Genomic DNA, 14,432 nt, shown 5'->3' on the forward strand with positions numbered 1-14,432 from the left:
ACAGAGTTCTGCCGGGATGCTGGACACACTGGTAGGTGCACTTGTGCCTCCATCTGCTCTCTCAAAAATGGCTGCAGAGCATTTAACTTACTGCCTCCAGAGCAGGGTGGAAGAACGCCCAACTCAAGCACTGCTTCCAGAGAGCGTGTCCTGTTTTAACTGAACTCCAGCTATTTTGATATTAAGTCAGTAACTCTGGGACAAGACACAGAAGATTAACAACAGGCATTTCTGGAGAAACTCAGTGCTTTGATTTAAAAGGCTTCTAGTCTGCTGCAGCTGAAAACAATGACTGAGCGTGAACATGCATGAAAGGTGAGTAATAATAATACATCAACCAAGAAAGGTCCCAGTGAGTGGCACAGGGACAGCATTGGTACAGCTAAAAATAGCCTAGGCACTCAGCTTCCTGATGCATGGTGACAGGCTCATCCAGCCTCCCAGGAACAGGGGCTGTTTGATGAAGCTGAGGTCAGTTTGCTAAAGGAAAAGGACGCGAAGCAGAACGCTAAACAAATTTAACAAAGAATCAGGCATAGGAGTAGCTTGCATTGGAGTAGGAAACCATTGCTTCATTTAGCTCTGCTGCCTGCGTGTGCTCACTCGTTCCTACCCAGAGAGGAAGCCTGGGGCTTGTGTACATCTGTAGCACTCCAAACCAAGGCTGACCCAGGGCCCGGCGGCGTGCAGCCCTCCTGGCAGCCCCTGGCAGGGAGCTGCCCTTCCCTCAGGAGACGGCAGCGGTGGGTCCGTCTGCGCCCAGGAGCAGCTCTCTCCTGGAGACAGCCCGATGGTGACAGGTGCTCCGCCAGCTGCACTGAAGAAATGAATTGGCTTCAATCCCCTTTTCTTCCTGCACGTCAGTGGGTTTAGTGAACAGAACATGATAATCATGTACAGCAAATCCGTTTTTGTCTCTTTATTCAGTACATCCCCTCAAAGCTGCGCAGACTCTGTTAGTGTTTTCCATCTGTTTGTTGAATCTAGGTGCTGAGCATATTTCCCTCGAGGAAGAAACACAGGTGAGCTTCTATTTTTCCTCTTTTGCAGATCTGGACAGAGGAGAAAACTGGCATAAAGAAAAAAAATCATTAACCTTTCCTTCTGTTTTTCCAGGCAGCTGCAACAGAACAGATCTGAAGACAAGCGGTTAACAGCACTCATTAGGTATCAAAGACTTGGATGGCAATGAACTCCAGAGACAGGTCTGCCTTACTGCTCTGCGGTGCTACACAAACGCGGACTCTGCAAGTTCGTGAAAATGTGGGTCTCTGTAGCCTCAAAACTTTGAGCCCGAATCTGTCCCTATGTATAATTCTGCCAGATATTCATGGGCTCAGAGTTAAGGTGGTGGGATTTTTAGTGCCATGGGTGATGCAGGTAACATCATACTCTTCTGTCCACTGAAATAGCGGAGGAAAGAGGAAGTGGAGGGTCTTGCTTTTTTCTTGGCATGACTGAATGGGAAAGGCAATAAAACATAATGTAACAATCAGGTATGATCTAATTAAATCTTTAAACAGAAAATCCTGTAGAACTTCCTGATGCCACTTGATCAGAAACATACTTCTTACCCTCCAAAATAACCGCTTCGTGATACAGCTCTTTGCTTTGGGTTTGCTTCCCAACCTCTAAGCTACCGGGTATGGGAACCATCCTTCTGTTTCGCTCCACTGTAACAGCCTGGGCAAGCCCAGTCTGGCCTGTGGTGGTGGTCTGGCTCCAGCTTTAGGAATGACCAAGCCAGTGCACTTAAGACACTCCTTACTGAAGCACTGGAAGTAATACACCAGCAGTTTTGTCCCTCTTTCACTAGAAGATGCCATTCAGGACAAGGACCCAGCCACAAGTAAATTACTTGAACACACCTACAATCACAGCTTGCTGAAAATCCGCCTTGCAGATTTCTCCACATGAAGAGGTCATCGACTGTTGATAAAAGTCAATGCCTTCATAATACGCTCTGTGACTGTGACAGGCTTCAGGAAACAGACTAGCAGGGCTGAATTTTTCATGATTTGTTCTGTTTCCTTGTGTCAGAAAGGTTTGCTGGCTTGGAAGGCTGCCTTCTGTTCAGTGCTCCAGTCACCTGCGTGGGTTCTGATCAGATTTCCTGTCTGTGCCAGGGCAGCCTTAGCAAAGAGACCATCTTAGCGTGAGTTTAAAATACCTTCCTGTGTGATAAAGCCCCTGCATGCCAAGAACTGTCCTTTGCAATGACAGCGCAAACTGACATACTGAATCCATTGTAAGCGTATGGTTTAAGTGCTCCTTGTACCTTGCGGGCAAACGTTTGGAATCCTGTTTTACCGTTGATGAGCATTTTAGGGACAGCATCTGACTTCAAGGTTGCAGCAGAGAGTCAGTAGCCAAGACAGCGGTAGGACTCCAAGCAGTCCTTGATCTGGGGCTCTTCTTGGACAAGTAAGCTTTGCCTTCCTATAACTTCAGGCACATGGAGAAATTCTGTTCTTGCTGGAGAACAGCACTTGCGTAGCTAGGAATAGTCTAGGAATATTGTTTTCCGTTCTCTGCGGCACAGGAGATTAACCTCAGAAGGGCAGTATATGTGGGGAACTGATGGGCTTGGAGAACCACGAAGTTCTGCCTGCAGCCTCTTCTGCAGCTTGCAGTTAGCAAGAGCTGTGCCAGCACCAGCTGGCTGAATCCTTCTGCCTGTGCTTAAGCAAAGCTCCTGTTGCCAACCATTAACGTGAACAGCATATTTCAAGTGCCATAGGACCACAAGTGAGCTGAAAATGTGTCTGTGAGCAACCAAACTGACCTCTGACATCTTCCTACCTAACCTGCAGGAAATCCACAGGTCAACTAAGGCAGCAGAACAAATCAGTATTTTTTCTATATGAGACCGTATTTTCCATCTGCATGAAACCAGCAGCTCCCAGCTGAAGAAGCAAACCAGTATTTAAAATTCAGCCAGTCCCAAGCTGTTACATTCTTATATTTGCTAGCTCCATTTATGGAGTTACAAACTTGGCTGGCAAACAGGGGAGAGCGAAAAGACCCAGCTCTACAAGCAGGCTTTTTCCAGCAATAATAAAACTACTTACATTTTCAGTACTTACATTTTCACCACCTCTTCCCTTTGTATTTCCAACCCTTCAATTCCATATAAACCATCTAATAGACTGATCTTACTCCATCTGCAGTCTGTGCATCTCTATCATGCCACTCTCAGATAACCAGAGGACACTCCTTGTCTCTCTTCTTCCACCATCACAGATCCTCTGCACCCTAATCTGGGCTTTTTGCTGTGAATTCACATGCCCTTAAAGGCCAAAGACATCTTATCTGGGCTAAAAAAAGTGTTGTGAGTTTATATCACTGTAGGAAATGTTTAATTATTGTTGTTCTTTTGTAAAGTGAAAAACAAATGAAGCAATCATATTATTCCCCACAAATAGCTGAGTATCAGCAGTGAGTGAAGTGTTCCTCAAATATCCCCTTACGGGAGTTGTTTGATTAAATCCACTTGCTGGCTCTGAAATCCTCAAACTCTGCTTCAAGGCAGCACTGAGACGTCTCTCTACAGTAAGTGTCCAGCCTCTTTAAACAAACCCTTGCAATCCATCCTAAAATCTTTCATAGAAGAAATGTTGGCTTTAGGAATGCAAAGTACCAGAACGGAACATGCTGCGTATCAGTGTAGCGTGCTAGTTTAATATCTGGGACAATATTAATGGAGGGGACTCTGTCCTTCACTGACAACAACATGAAGTCATTTGATGGGTCCTTTCTGCCTCTAACTGCTGCCACAGAAAAATCAGAGAAAAGAGGGCTGACAACTCTGCAAGTCCTTCCCCTGCCCCACATAATAGAATCTGCAAAGCAAAAATAAGGTCAGACACTTTCAAATTGCTGCAATAGGAGAACTGGGAGATCATTTCATATCTAGTTTCAGAAAAGGCTAAAAATAAGCCTGATGCGAGGCAGAAGACAGTCTGAAAATGGATTATTCTCCTTTTTCCTGTAATGTAATTTGCAGATGTGCGCTGTTTAAGACAGCAGAAAAGGTGTCAGGACTAGGGATTGTTCTTTTTGTGGCTTGCACTATCTAGTATGTAAGGAGTATTTTGTGTTTGTACCCACCACTTTTAAAATGAAATGTTAAACAGCACTGCTACTCAGCAAGCATTTCCACACCTGATCAAAGGTGTTATAAGTAAATTTTTTTTGTTATTAAATGTCTAATTTTAGGAGAGAAGAAAAACCCACTAGAGCTGTTTAAATAACCTGATTCTTGTCATGTAAACAAATGGGTGAACCATTTATGCTCTTTCTGAAGTGTGGAGTGGTAGCGAGTTAAATACTTAAATTCTTTTGTTCTGACCAGCTGCATCAGTGCAGCTATTTATTCCTGTTCGTGTCTGCACCAGGGATACACACTGCAGTTGCATCCTGCTGCCTGATCTGCATTGCTGTATCTTTGGCGAAAATATCCAGCGTATATCATGCAGGACGCAGAGAGGGACTGAACGATTATAAAACTTAGCTATCTATCCGCAGTATCTTTCTGTACCTCTGAAAGGATACGGGGGAAAACCAGAAAATGTCATGCTTCCAGGTATAAAATCAGGGATTAAATAAAAAAATTATTTATAATAAAAATCCTTTGAGATTTTATTACCTACCTTTTTATTACCTATTTTATTATCTACCTTTGAGGGGTAGAGTATTCTACACCTGTGTGGGGTGGTGTACCTCAGATAAAATCTCGGTGAGTTTGGGTTTTCCCTCAGCAACAGCAGGGAGTGGCTGCTGTTGGAGACAGGACTGCAGAACCGCCCCGCGCCTGCTGCCGAGCGTCAGTGGCCCTACAGGCCTGCGCCCGTGCGGAGACAGGATCATCGCTCGGCAAAGCTCCAGACGCTGAGCGCTCACACTGACTGCCCAGAAAAGAATCACGTTACACGGTAATTACATTCCAGTGATTTATATGCCCTGGCACCCAAAAGTTGTCACAGCTTAGGGAAAGGACTTTTTTTTTTCCCTTTTCATAATAAAAAGAGCACATCCTTCCCCATTACTGGTGAAGCCATTGCTCCTAGTAAGTACCAGGGTAGGAATTTATTCTGCACCTCTCTAGTTTGGAGCTTTGTTTTTTCAAGTTATCTGCATTATGAGCGAGGAAGAGGACATAGGCAGGCCACAGATGCAGTTCCCAGCAGTGCTGAGCTTTTACTTCCAACGAGTGAAGTACCTGAAGTACTCCTGGCCTCTGAAAGTTGCCTTCTGGCTGATGTCTGCCAAGACTGCACAGGTATCAGCAACGGAGCCAAGGAATAAAAGTAAGGTCATCAGATTTCTGATCTGTTTCTGCAGGGCTCTGCCATTGCAAGGTACTGTACTTGTGTACGTATCGTCTTCCAGAGGATCTCAAAGCATAGCTTGGGTCTCACAAATTTTCATCAAGCAGGTGAGAGAAATAAAGCACAGAGTGCAGTCACGTTTGGAAATAAAATATGACTGCTTTAACCCTCCACTGCAGTAGTCCAGAACAGGAAAGGAGCAACAACATAGTCAAGTGAAATCACAGCAGGAATTGTAGTTGAGTGGTTTAAAAAAGAACTGAAATATTTATTATTACTAGTGCATAAGAGCTCCTACAGAAACCATTCTTAACCATTTTCTGTCTCTTATCGCTTTGGAAGGGTGGGATTAAATTTGTGTTACAAAAATTGCACCAAGAATGATTGGATTATATTACAGACTGATGTATTGTGTTCTCTGCTAACTCTAAATTTACTAAAAGCCTCTTTAAACTGTCAGGCTTCTGAAGCAGTATGAAAATAGTTATAAAAGAATCATGATCTAAAAAAAAAAAAGAGTTGCTGTAGAAAGAAATTTTTCTCATGAGCGTTTTTGTGAGAGGGGCAGCCTTACTGGCTGGAATTCCTGTGCAAAAAAAGTAATCTGCAAAATATGCCAGGAATTGCGGCAACCATAAAAGCAGTGTAAAAAACTCATGAGGCACTGAAAGCCTGGAAATTCTGTTTTTGAAAGGAAGCGTGGTGGAAACTGGAGGAAGCTTTACAGGAAAGAGAGGTTGTTATCCTGATACTCTGTCCTGCCTGGAAGAAGAAATTGTCTCTAAGCAAACGCCCAGAGACCAGTACACAAAGGAACAAACAAACAAAAAAATCCCAGCAATAAAACCCTGAACTACTCTTCACAGAAGCATGGAAATTCAAGCACAGGGAACGCTTAATTTCCATAGGCTGAGCTGCAGAGAGCAGCGTTACACTTCTCTGCTTCCATATTAGTTCATTAGAGAGGTCTGTGACATCTGCCCTGTGTGCCCTGACCCGACGGGTGATGAATGGGTTTAATCTCTGGCGTGCGGCACCAGCGTTTGGGATTCCTGCAAGTTAATTGATTTCTTCTGGCAAAGGATGTTTCCAAGTCCTGTTGTCTGAGCAGCATGACTGACTGCAGAGGGAAAAGGCGGCATCTTGAAAAAGAAATTCTCCTGTAGCCAGCAAGAACAGGTAGGACAGGAGGGCGGACGGGCCAGGCAGAAGGCTGTCCCTGCCAAAGGTGCGTAATGCCAAGTGCAGACGGCCTGTCCGACGGGTGGGAGCTGGACCTCGGCTCTGGAGCCCAGCATGGAGTTTTAAACTGCTAATGGCAAAATGCTCTGTTGTCTTTGCTCTCACAGGCCAGCATGCAGCTAATAACAAACAAATCCTCCCCCGTAAATTCTTCCGAGGAGACCACCGAACCTGTCGGCAACGGCAGACGGGGCCCCGTCGGCAGCACAGACCCCCGTGCACGTGGCAGGGCGAGGAGCCTTGCTCTGCAGTTGCCAGCCTTACTCAAGATCCTGTCTTGCTGTTCAGTCATGTGTCAAACCTGAAATAAGCTGCACTCTCCAGGAATCTGACTGCAGGGTGCCAGGGTATTTTTAACATGGGAGTGGGCGTATCCCAGAAACAGTGCAGTAGAAGTCATTTGAGAGAAATTATTTCGTTAACCATTATTTATGACAACTGTTCTCCCTCCATATCTCTGCCAGTTGGCAACATGAAGGATTAGTAGCTGAACAATATAAAATTCATAAACAAATGTGAATCAGACAGACTAGGAAAGGGAAGGATGCTGAACGAGAGAGAGCAACAAAACCAAGTCTGAAGCCTGAATATGTTTCTTCAAAAAGTGGAAAAGTGACTGGTTGGGAAGCTGGTATGATTTGGACTTGAACAGAGTGCGACTAAGTCTGCTCAGGCTAGACAGCAACAGAGGGAAATAAACGCTGCTACACAGGAGAAAGCAGAGCTGTGGGACATGATCTCCCTCCCACAGTAACACTACTGCAAAGCTGGTGTTTCGGTGCGCTGTAAAACAATCCTGTACAACACAGCGGCACTGGCACCCAAGCAGTGGCACTGTGACCTGCAGTGCCTCCTGAGAAAACCCTCTTCCCTGGAGAACGCTGCTGGAGCCGTGGTACTGGCTGGGTACCACGGTGCATTGCCCAGTGTGAAGGTCCGGGGGGGGTCAGATGTGCTGATAAAGATGGGGCTGACCTGGAATTCCTCAGCACCGGAATACTGAAACCCTCCTTCACCACCCGAGGTGTTGTCATGCTGTGCTGGCAACACACGTGGTGCAAAGCGACACGTATCTCCACCGTAATTACAAGTAAGCAGCACGAGCGCTCTCCCATCTGAGCACAGTGAAGGCAAACACCGAACTGCTCTTAGAAACCAGGGGGGGCCCTGAGCGAGGCCTCATGCTATGGCTATGAGGGGGGTTTCATCTGCCGCGCTGCATCACTACCCTGCCACCAAACAGAACTTTTGCCTCGTTGCAGCAAAAAAAGCCACCTTGAGCCCCTAGAAACTTCTATCCATCTTGCCATGTCACCAAGTGATCCCTGCTTAGCCTGGCACCTACAGCTCCTGTGCACAACTACAGATACAAGGCTGGAAGGGAGCCAGAGAGCACTTCCCATCTTCCTGCCTCAAGACCGAGCCAGAGAAGCCTGCAGAAACACAGGACAGCTTTCATGTCTTCTCCAAATCATCTGCTGTAGCATTTACCTCTTTTTTTCTCTTAGGAAGTTGTTCCTAACATCTAATCTCCAATTTCACTTCTTGCAATTAAAAGCCCTTATATGCAGACAGCAAAGCAGGCACGCATCGGCCGTGTCACATCTCCACAGCCATGCTGCAGTTCAGCTGCACAGGACTTCACCTCCTTACAAGATACAGGATGAGGTCTTGTCTTTTGCACAATGTTTAAACGTCTCATAGGGGGAATGTATACATCTAAAGGCACCAGGAGGCAGGAAACCTTTCCTATCTCTAGTATTTGCGCATGTTAGTAAAAGGAAGGTGGAATTGCTCTCACAGGGCCACAGCACCATCTGTGGCACTGCTTCCCCATCTCTTGCATCCATCTGACATGACAGCGTGGGCCAGAAAGCATCACCCAAACTGCCAACCTCCAAACACCTTATTTTCCTTCTAGTTGTGCTATGTTTCATGCCAGTGATGTGCCAGGGCCCTTCTGAACGTGCAGCAAGGTATACTCTGCGCTCTTTGCAGAATTCCGACAGGCCGCTAACGTCTGCAAGGTGTGTCTGCATGTCTTCCATTCTCCCAGTGGGAGAACAGCAAAGGCAGCTAACAGCCAGCACCAGGCCAGTCACCTACGCACACATTCAGCACAACATTATACATAGATACTCTTACATAGATACTCTTATCATTCAACAATTACGAGAAAGAGACTAACCCCAGGAGTTTGTATGTCATGCGGAAGCGTCTTCTGAATTACTGTAGTTGCCAACTGTGAGGTGGTCCAAATCGGTTTCTTCACTGAAAAACAGTAGCTTTTTTTTTACAAGCTGCAATAAGGGACTGGGAAAGACTATCTATTACAGCGACCCTTGAGCGCGTATGTCCCCACATAGCTTTCGTCCTTCTTTCCTGATGTTCCTGTGTATTGGAGGTAGTGAGCAGGGCACAGGGGGCTGAGACAGGACTGCGGGCTCCAAGTTAACCACCAAGCTCTGTAAAGTATCTCTTGCACTTCCCCTAGCAGTCCACACGTTCCAGCAACCCCTCACCACAGATGGCCTGGGCTGTGGCATGCTCACGCAAGGGTGAAAGGGGCCTGTGATCTCAAATGCTGTGCTCCCCTCCAGGCCGTATGGCCAACACCTGAGATCCACCAGAGCAGAAGCGTGGAAAGGATGCCCAGCCAGCATGACCCAAGCCCCTGTGCTTCGTGCAGCCTCATGCACTCTGCTGAGCCAAGTTTCTTAACACACAACCCGACATCCTTCACCTGGAAGGACCAAGGCCAGGGAAAGAGTACAAGCAGGACGTTCAAGACAGAACACAGGCTTTGGTACCTCCCCATTTGCAATTCCCAGGTTACTCACTGTTGTTCAGCTTTGGCACGGTCACTTAGGAAGAAGACGGCTGTGATCAGGAAAAACATCCCTCCTAGGACAACGACAAATGGGCAGAGCATGAGTGCATACCCCAAGCTGAGGAACTCCCAGACCGGGGACTCCTTTGTGCTTTGTCGTATCAGGTCTGAGATCTAGGAGAGAAGGGAAAAAAAAAGTAAAATTAGTCACTTAGATGCAAAAGAGACATGATAATGGTGAAGGGAACACGACTGCCTAAACAACCGCCCGCCAAACATGTGCATGAGGTTTCAAACGGAACAGTGTGTTCAGTAAAACCTGAATGTCCCTTGCACACTTCAGCCTTCCACATGCCACTCTGGAGCCTGGGCAACTTATGCTGCGAGCAGCTTGGCGGGGTTCTCCTCTGCCTGTTGCTCTTCTGGGCTGATCTATTGTTCTTCCCACAGCCCTCTCCATCTTCTCCCTGGCTGCTTCAGTGACGGCATCCGTGGATGTCTAACCTCGCTGCACTGACCAAGCCTCCCGGGGTGCCGGCAGGGCCACACCGCCACTGCTCCTGGGTGAGGGAGTGATCACTCTTCTGCAATTCCTATCAAGTCCTGCTTACTCCTACACCTTACCTGCCCTTCAGCAAAAGAAGGCATTAAATTCCATTTCTGTGTATTGAGTGGGAAGGGGAAAATGCTTTTCATACAACAAAAAAACAGAGATCACATCTGATTTTCAGAAACAGATCTCGAACATGGTTCTTTTACCCCCGTCTCTGAGGTACGGGCCTCTTTCCCTCTTCCAGCCTCCTAAGCTTGCTGCACTTGGGAGTGGAATTGTGTGCAGGATGTGGCTCTGCCCCCCAGGCCCAGACAAGGTCTGTTGGGTAGGGGCTGCACTCACACTGAAGAACCACGCACCACTGAGTTTATCTTCTGACAGCCAAAAAGCCTAATTACATGGACATGAACACAAGTTTGCACTTACACGAAGGAGCAGTGACATACAATGGCAGTATTTAGTTCTTTATGAAAGGCTTTTGCTAAAACTCAGTAACATTTAACGACTGTCTGTAGCTAAAACAATCACATTTTAATATTTACAGTCCAGCAAACAACTTTACTCTCCATAAAGCCAGCAGAGCAGTAGCAGCAGTAGGGGTGAGTCTCAAGGCACTGGGTATTTAAATGTCCAGCTCTGTTTTTATCTGTGACCTTTTGTTGAGGCAGAAATGCTGGTTTATACCAAAAGACTGCAGGGAATTTGCAACATAAAATCCTACTGCTGTGCACACACGCAAATTGGTTCCAGAAATAGTCAAAGCTTGTGCAGCACCTTCTAAACTGCTGCATTACTGCTAATGAAAAAGGTGGTGTCAGACACAAACTAGAAACAAAATCCAACATTCAAGGCTTAAATCTAAAGACACTTGAAAATCAAGTGAGGAAATGTCACACACAGGAGGAATCACCAACTCACAGTCCCGCAGCCAATTGCAGCAACCTGGAAAAAACGTGTGTGAAGAGATGCCTCAGCAGAGGCCAAGCACGACACAAGGTGACAGAAAGATGACACTGGTGGGGACTCAAGTGAACAGGTCGCAGAGTGTGCTGTAGCAGGGAGGCTGTGGAGCATTGGTGGTCTCGGTGCCTTAATACCCATCTTACTGCTCAGCCTGGCTCCTGCTAGAGCGAAGGAAAGGAGGAGCGGCCAGCCCAATGCTGGAGGTGAAACCACTCTGCATGCAAAAGGGCAGAAGACTGTCCTTCGTTATGGAGCATTCTCAAGTAGAGAGGAGTGAACAAACACTGGAAGAGCATATCTACAGAAACACCTGAAGGCTTTTAGCCAGACTTCTCCTGGTTTTTAACTTGCCCTAGAAAGGAGGAAGAGAAAATTTCATTGCTTGGGATATAGCTAAGGAAGTGTTCCTGTCCTCTCAAAGAGAACTTATTCAGAGTGTGTAACACACACAAGGGAAAACAGGATTGATATGAACAAGTCTTGTGAGAACTGGTGGTTAAAAAGTCCTTAGACTGAAGGCAAGTAACAGTGCTATTAGTCTGAGAGACATTAAAAAATAGCAACAAGATTTGAATGTGTAAAGAACACACAAGAAATTCGCAGAGAAAATACCCAGAAGGCAGGGGTATCAGTTGGTAATTTATTCCCTCTTGTATCCAGACACCTTAATTCCCACCCATTTGCCTTACTCTTCATTATGAACCAAAACTTGGCATTGAATCAGGCCCTCTGTGTGCAATAGCCAGAATCGAGGCTATTCTAAAATAGAATTTTAGAAACTCTAAACTACTTTTCATTTCTGGGAATGGATACAATTATCCTCCAAAAGGACCAGACAATAAATCACTCGACAAATTGATATGATAAATCAGCAGTAGAGGATGAAAAGCCAGGCATGCACTCCCGATCCTTTCTCTTATGGATGACAGGACATTCTAAGCTAAAACTAGTTTTGAAAATGTAAAGCCTCCAACAAAGAAAACTCCTAATGCAGCTTGCCCCACACCTTTCCTTCTTGACCTTTTATACCAACAAATGGTGTTAATATTGAGTCTGCTACCTTTTTCATTTTAAACCCAACGTATTGTTTAAGTGCACATTTTAGACAAAGCAGTGTTTCCTTCCACCAAGCCAGCTGGGCTTTCTCACCTAAGTTTTGTATAATCCCCTCACCCATGTCTGCATCTCTTAACTCTGGAGCTTTATCAGAGCCCACATACATGTTTCTGCTGTTAACTTACTGTCACTATTCGCTGTTGTTTTCTTCTATTGGGTTACAAGCCACCTGCTAAGACTGGAACTTTGGCATCTCCTCTCAAGAGGACACAGGACATAATTACAGACTTGGGCTCCAAGAATGACATCCTGTTTGCCAAATGGTCTGCTCCGTATTGCCAGTTATTGGCTTTCCAGACTCCTCACAATGACAGCATCCGGAGTAGGCTAACTGTGATTTGGCAAGACTCGATCTACCATCATACTCGGCATCTTCTCTCTACCATGAGTAACAAAAAGCGAGGGTTGCAAGCACAGTCAGTGCCAGTTCTTCAGCACAGAGTCATGTGTGGGATTCCTTTCTTTGTTCTGCCAACTGGTAGGTGGCAAAAATCTTCAAAACATTTACCCAAAAGCGTGGGGGGGAATCAATAAGGAAGTGCTTCTGCTGCTCTGCAGTCTCATCAGAAGTCTCTGATAGCATCTTAACTATGAAAGTTCACATCATCTTTTTCCTCGATGTGTAACATAGATCTCAGACCTAGAGGAATGACTTTGCTAAATAAACTTCAGCTCATGGCATTTTTACAGCAGAATACAAATGGCAGTTATTCAGCCGGTGGCAGCCAACTGGATGGAGTCCAGCTAGAGAAAATGCCCACTTGCCAGAGAAGGAAGAGTACAGCTGCAGTGGGCATGATCCCAAAACCCCAAATCTCTGACTGCGTCTCAATCTGAGTGCAGAAGACAATGAAGGAAAAAAGGGAAACTTCACCACCTTGCTTGGGAAGCACATGCTGTGGTTTTCCAAACACTGGACAGGCTATTGATGTAAGAAAAGCTCAGGGGGGCTGAAGCCCTAGAAAGATGGTTTGCTTCTGTGCTAGTGTCCCTCCTGACCAGCATGAGCGGTTAAATGAAACTGATTTACTAATTAGACAACGTAATGGTAACAACATCTTGAAATCATCATTTCATCTATTCTGTCTCATTGCCGAATCAAATGTCTCCATTCCTCTGCAATTACTTGATTTTTCTAAATTTCTGACATTGCCTCTTGGGCACAAACCTTGCTACATAAAAGGCTATTTCCACTGCAGTATCTGGCACAAATACCTGAGTTTCATGACTATCAATTTGATACAAGCCAGGTTCTCCCTGGCTCCTCTCTTCAGTACAGTTCCCTACCACAGCACTCCCTGTAACCCCGCAGCGTCACCACAATGGTTCGGGGCTCACCCACTCTGAATTCAGAGATGGTGTGTGAAAGGTTTATTTGATTTTTTTTTTTTTTAAATCTAATATGAATGCAAATGAAGACTAGAAACCAAAAATAAGGAATTTTATAAAGTAAACAATTTGCTGGGCCTGTGGGGGAGCATAAGCATTTATACTGTGCTAAATGGCATGAGAAACACATTATAAACAGAAGTAAACCTATGTTCTGATATTTGTTCAGAAAACTGCAGAAAGGTAAAAGCAATTATAGTCTAAAAGTTATTTCAGTTTTAACCTCGGCACATTTGGATGTTGGAGAAAAAAAAGCAAAATATCCTGTTAATCCTGTGTCCTTTTGAGATCACAAACAAATGTAATACTTGGCTGGTGGCACTATCGGTATCCCACCTTAGTGCGTGGTACCCGAGTTTGCCCCAGCAACATCCGTAGCAAGGACTGCTGTTCATCTGTGTGACCCCTCCCAGGATTACCAGCCTGCATTAAATAAGCAGTGCTTCCTTCAAAAGGCTGCAGTAAACTAAAATACTCAATCAAGGGTTCTGCTTGCAGGGCCACCAAATCGACTTTGTACGTCTCTAGGTGTCAGAGCGACATTTGCCCTGGTTAACAGGAGAGACCTGAAAGTCTGTTTTCTTCCTGTCATTAACTGCCTTTCTCTGCAGGTCTGGTCTGCCCAGGGGTTTTCTAAGTTGACACTGTCCCAGCAGGAGATGCCTTGTACCATAGGGAATGGAGAATCGAGCAGCACGGCTCACACGACAGGGCAGGGGTACGGTGACATTCACAAACGTGGGAGATGCCCGCTTCCATGCAGAAGTAAGATCCATGGCACAGCCCCGCAGTTTAGGAGCCCCCCCTCCATCCCGTCCCCCATCTCTCCCGGCAGCACAGGTCCCTTCCCTGGCCACATATCCCAAGAGAACGAAGTCACTGCCCCATGTTGCAGAAACCAGACACCTTGTTGTGAGAGGTGCTCAGCACCACAAAACCTCTGTGTCCGTAGTGGGAGTGCAGGGTCCTTGGCAGCTCAGAGGAAGAAACTGTTTATTTAATGAGATTT

The 14,432-nt window shown here is 45.9% G+C and overlaps 1 protein-coding gene across 4 annotated transcripts in view; it reads right to left on the reverse strand.

Annotated features, from left to right (window-relative positions):
• LOC104331854 (SPNS lysolipid transporter 2, sphingosine-1-phosphate) overlaps positions 1-14,432 on the reverse strand; it is a 143,131-nt gene that overhangs the window by 12,355 nt on the left and 116,344 nt on the right. For 2 of the 4 annotated variants that reach the window (XM_075440163.1, XM_075440159.1), the window contains 2 exons: positions 9,413-9,576; positions 8,761-8,843 (listed from right to left, as the gene is read on the reverse strand). In XM_075440163.1, the coding sequence (XP_075296278.1) occupies positions 8,777-8,843; positions 9,413-9,576 (231 nt within the window). In that variant the 3' untranslated portion in view covers positions 8,761-8,776. Of the gene's footprint in view, positions 1-613; positions 1,070-8,760; positions 8,844-9,412; positions 9,577-14,432 lie in introns of all 4 variants that reach the window. The other 2 variants (XM_075440160.1, XM_075440162.1) reach the window with 2 other exon arrangements.

Source organism: Opisthocomus hoazin, chromosome 20 (assembly GCF_030867145.1).
Source record: "Opisthocomus hoazin isolate bOpiHoa1 chromosome 20, bOpiHoa1.hap1, whole genome shotgun sequence".
In the NCBI taxonomy this organism is placed as follows: Eukaryota; Metazoa; Chordata; class Aves; order Opisthocomiformes; family Opisthocomidae; genus Opisthocomus; species Opisthocomus hoazin.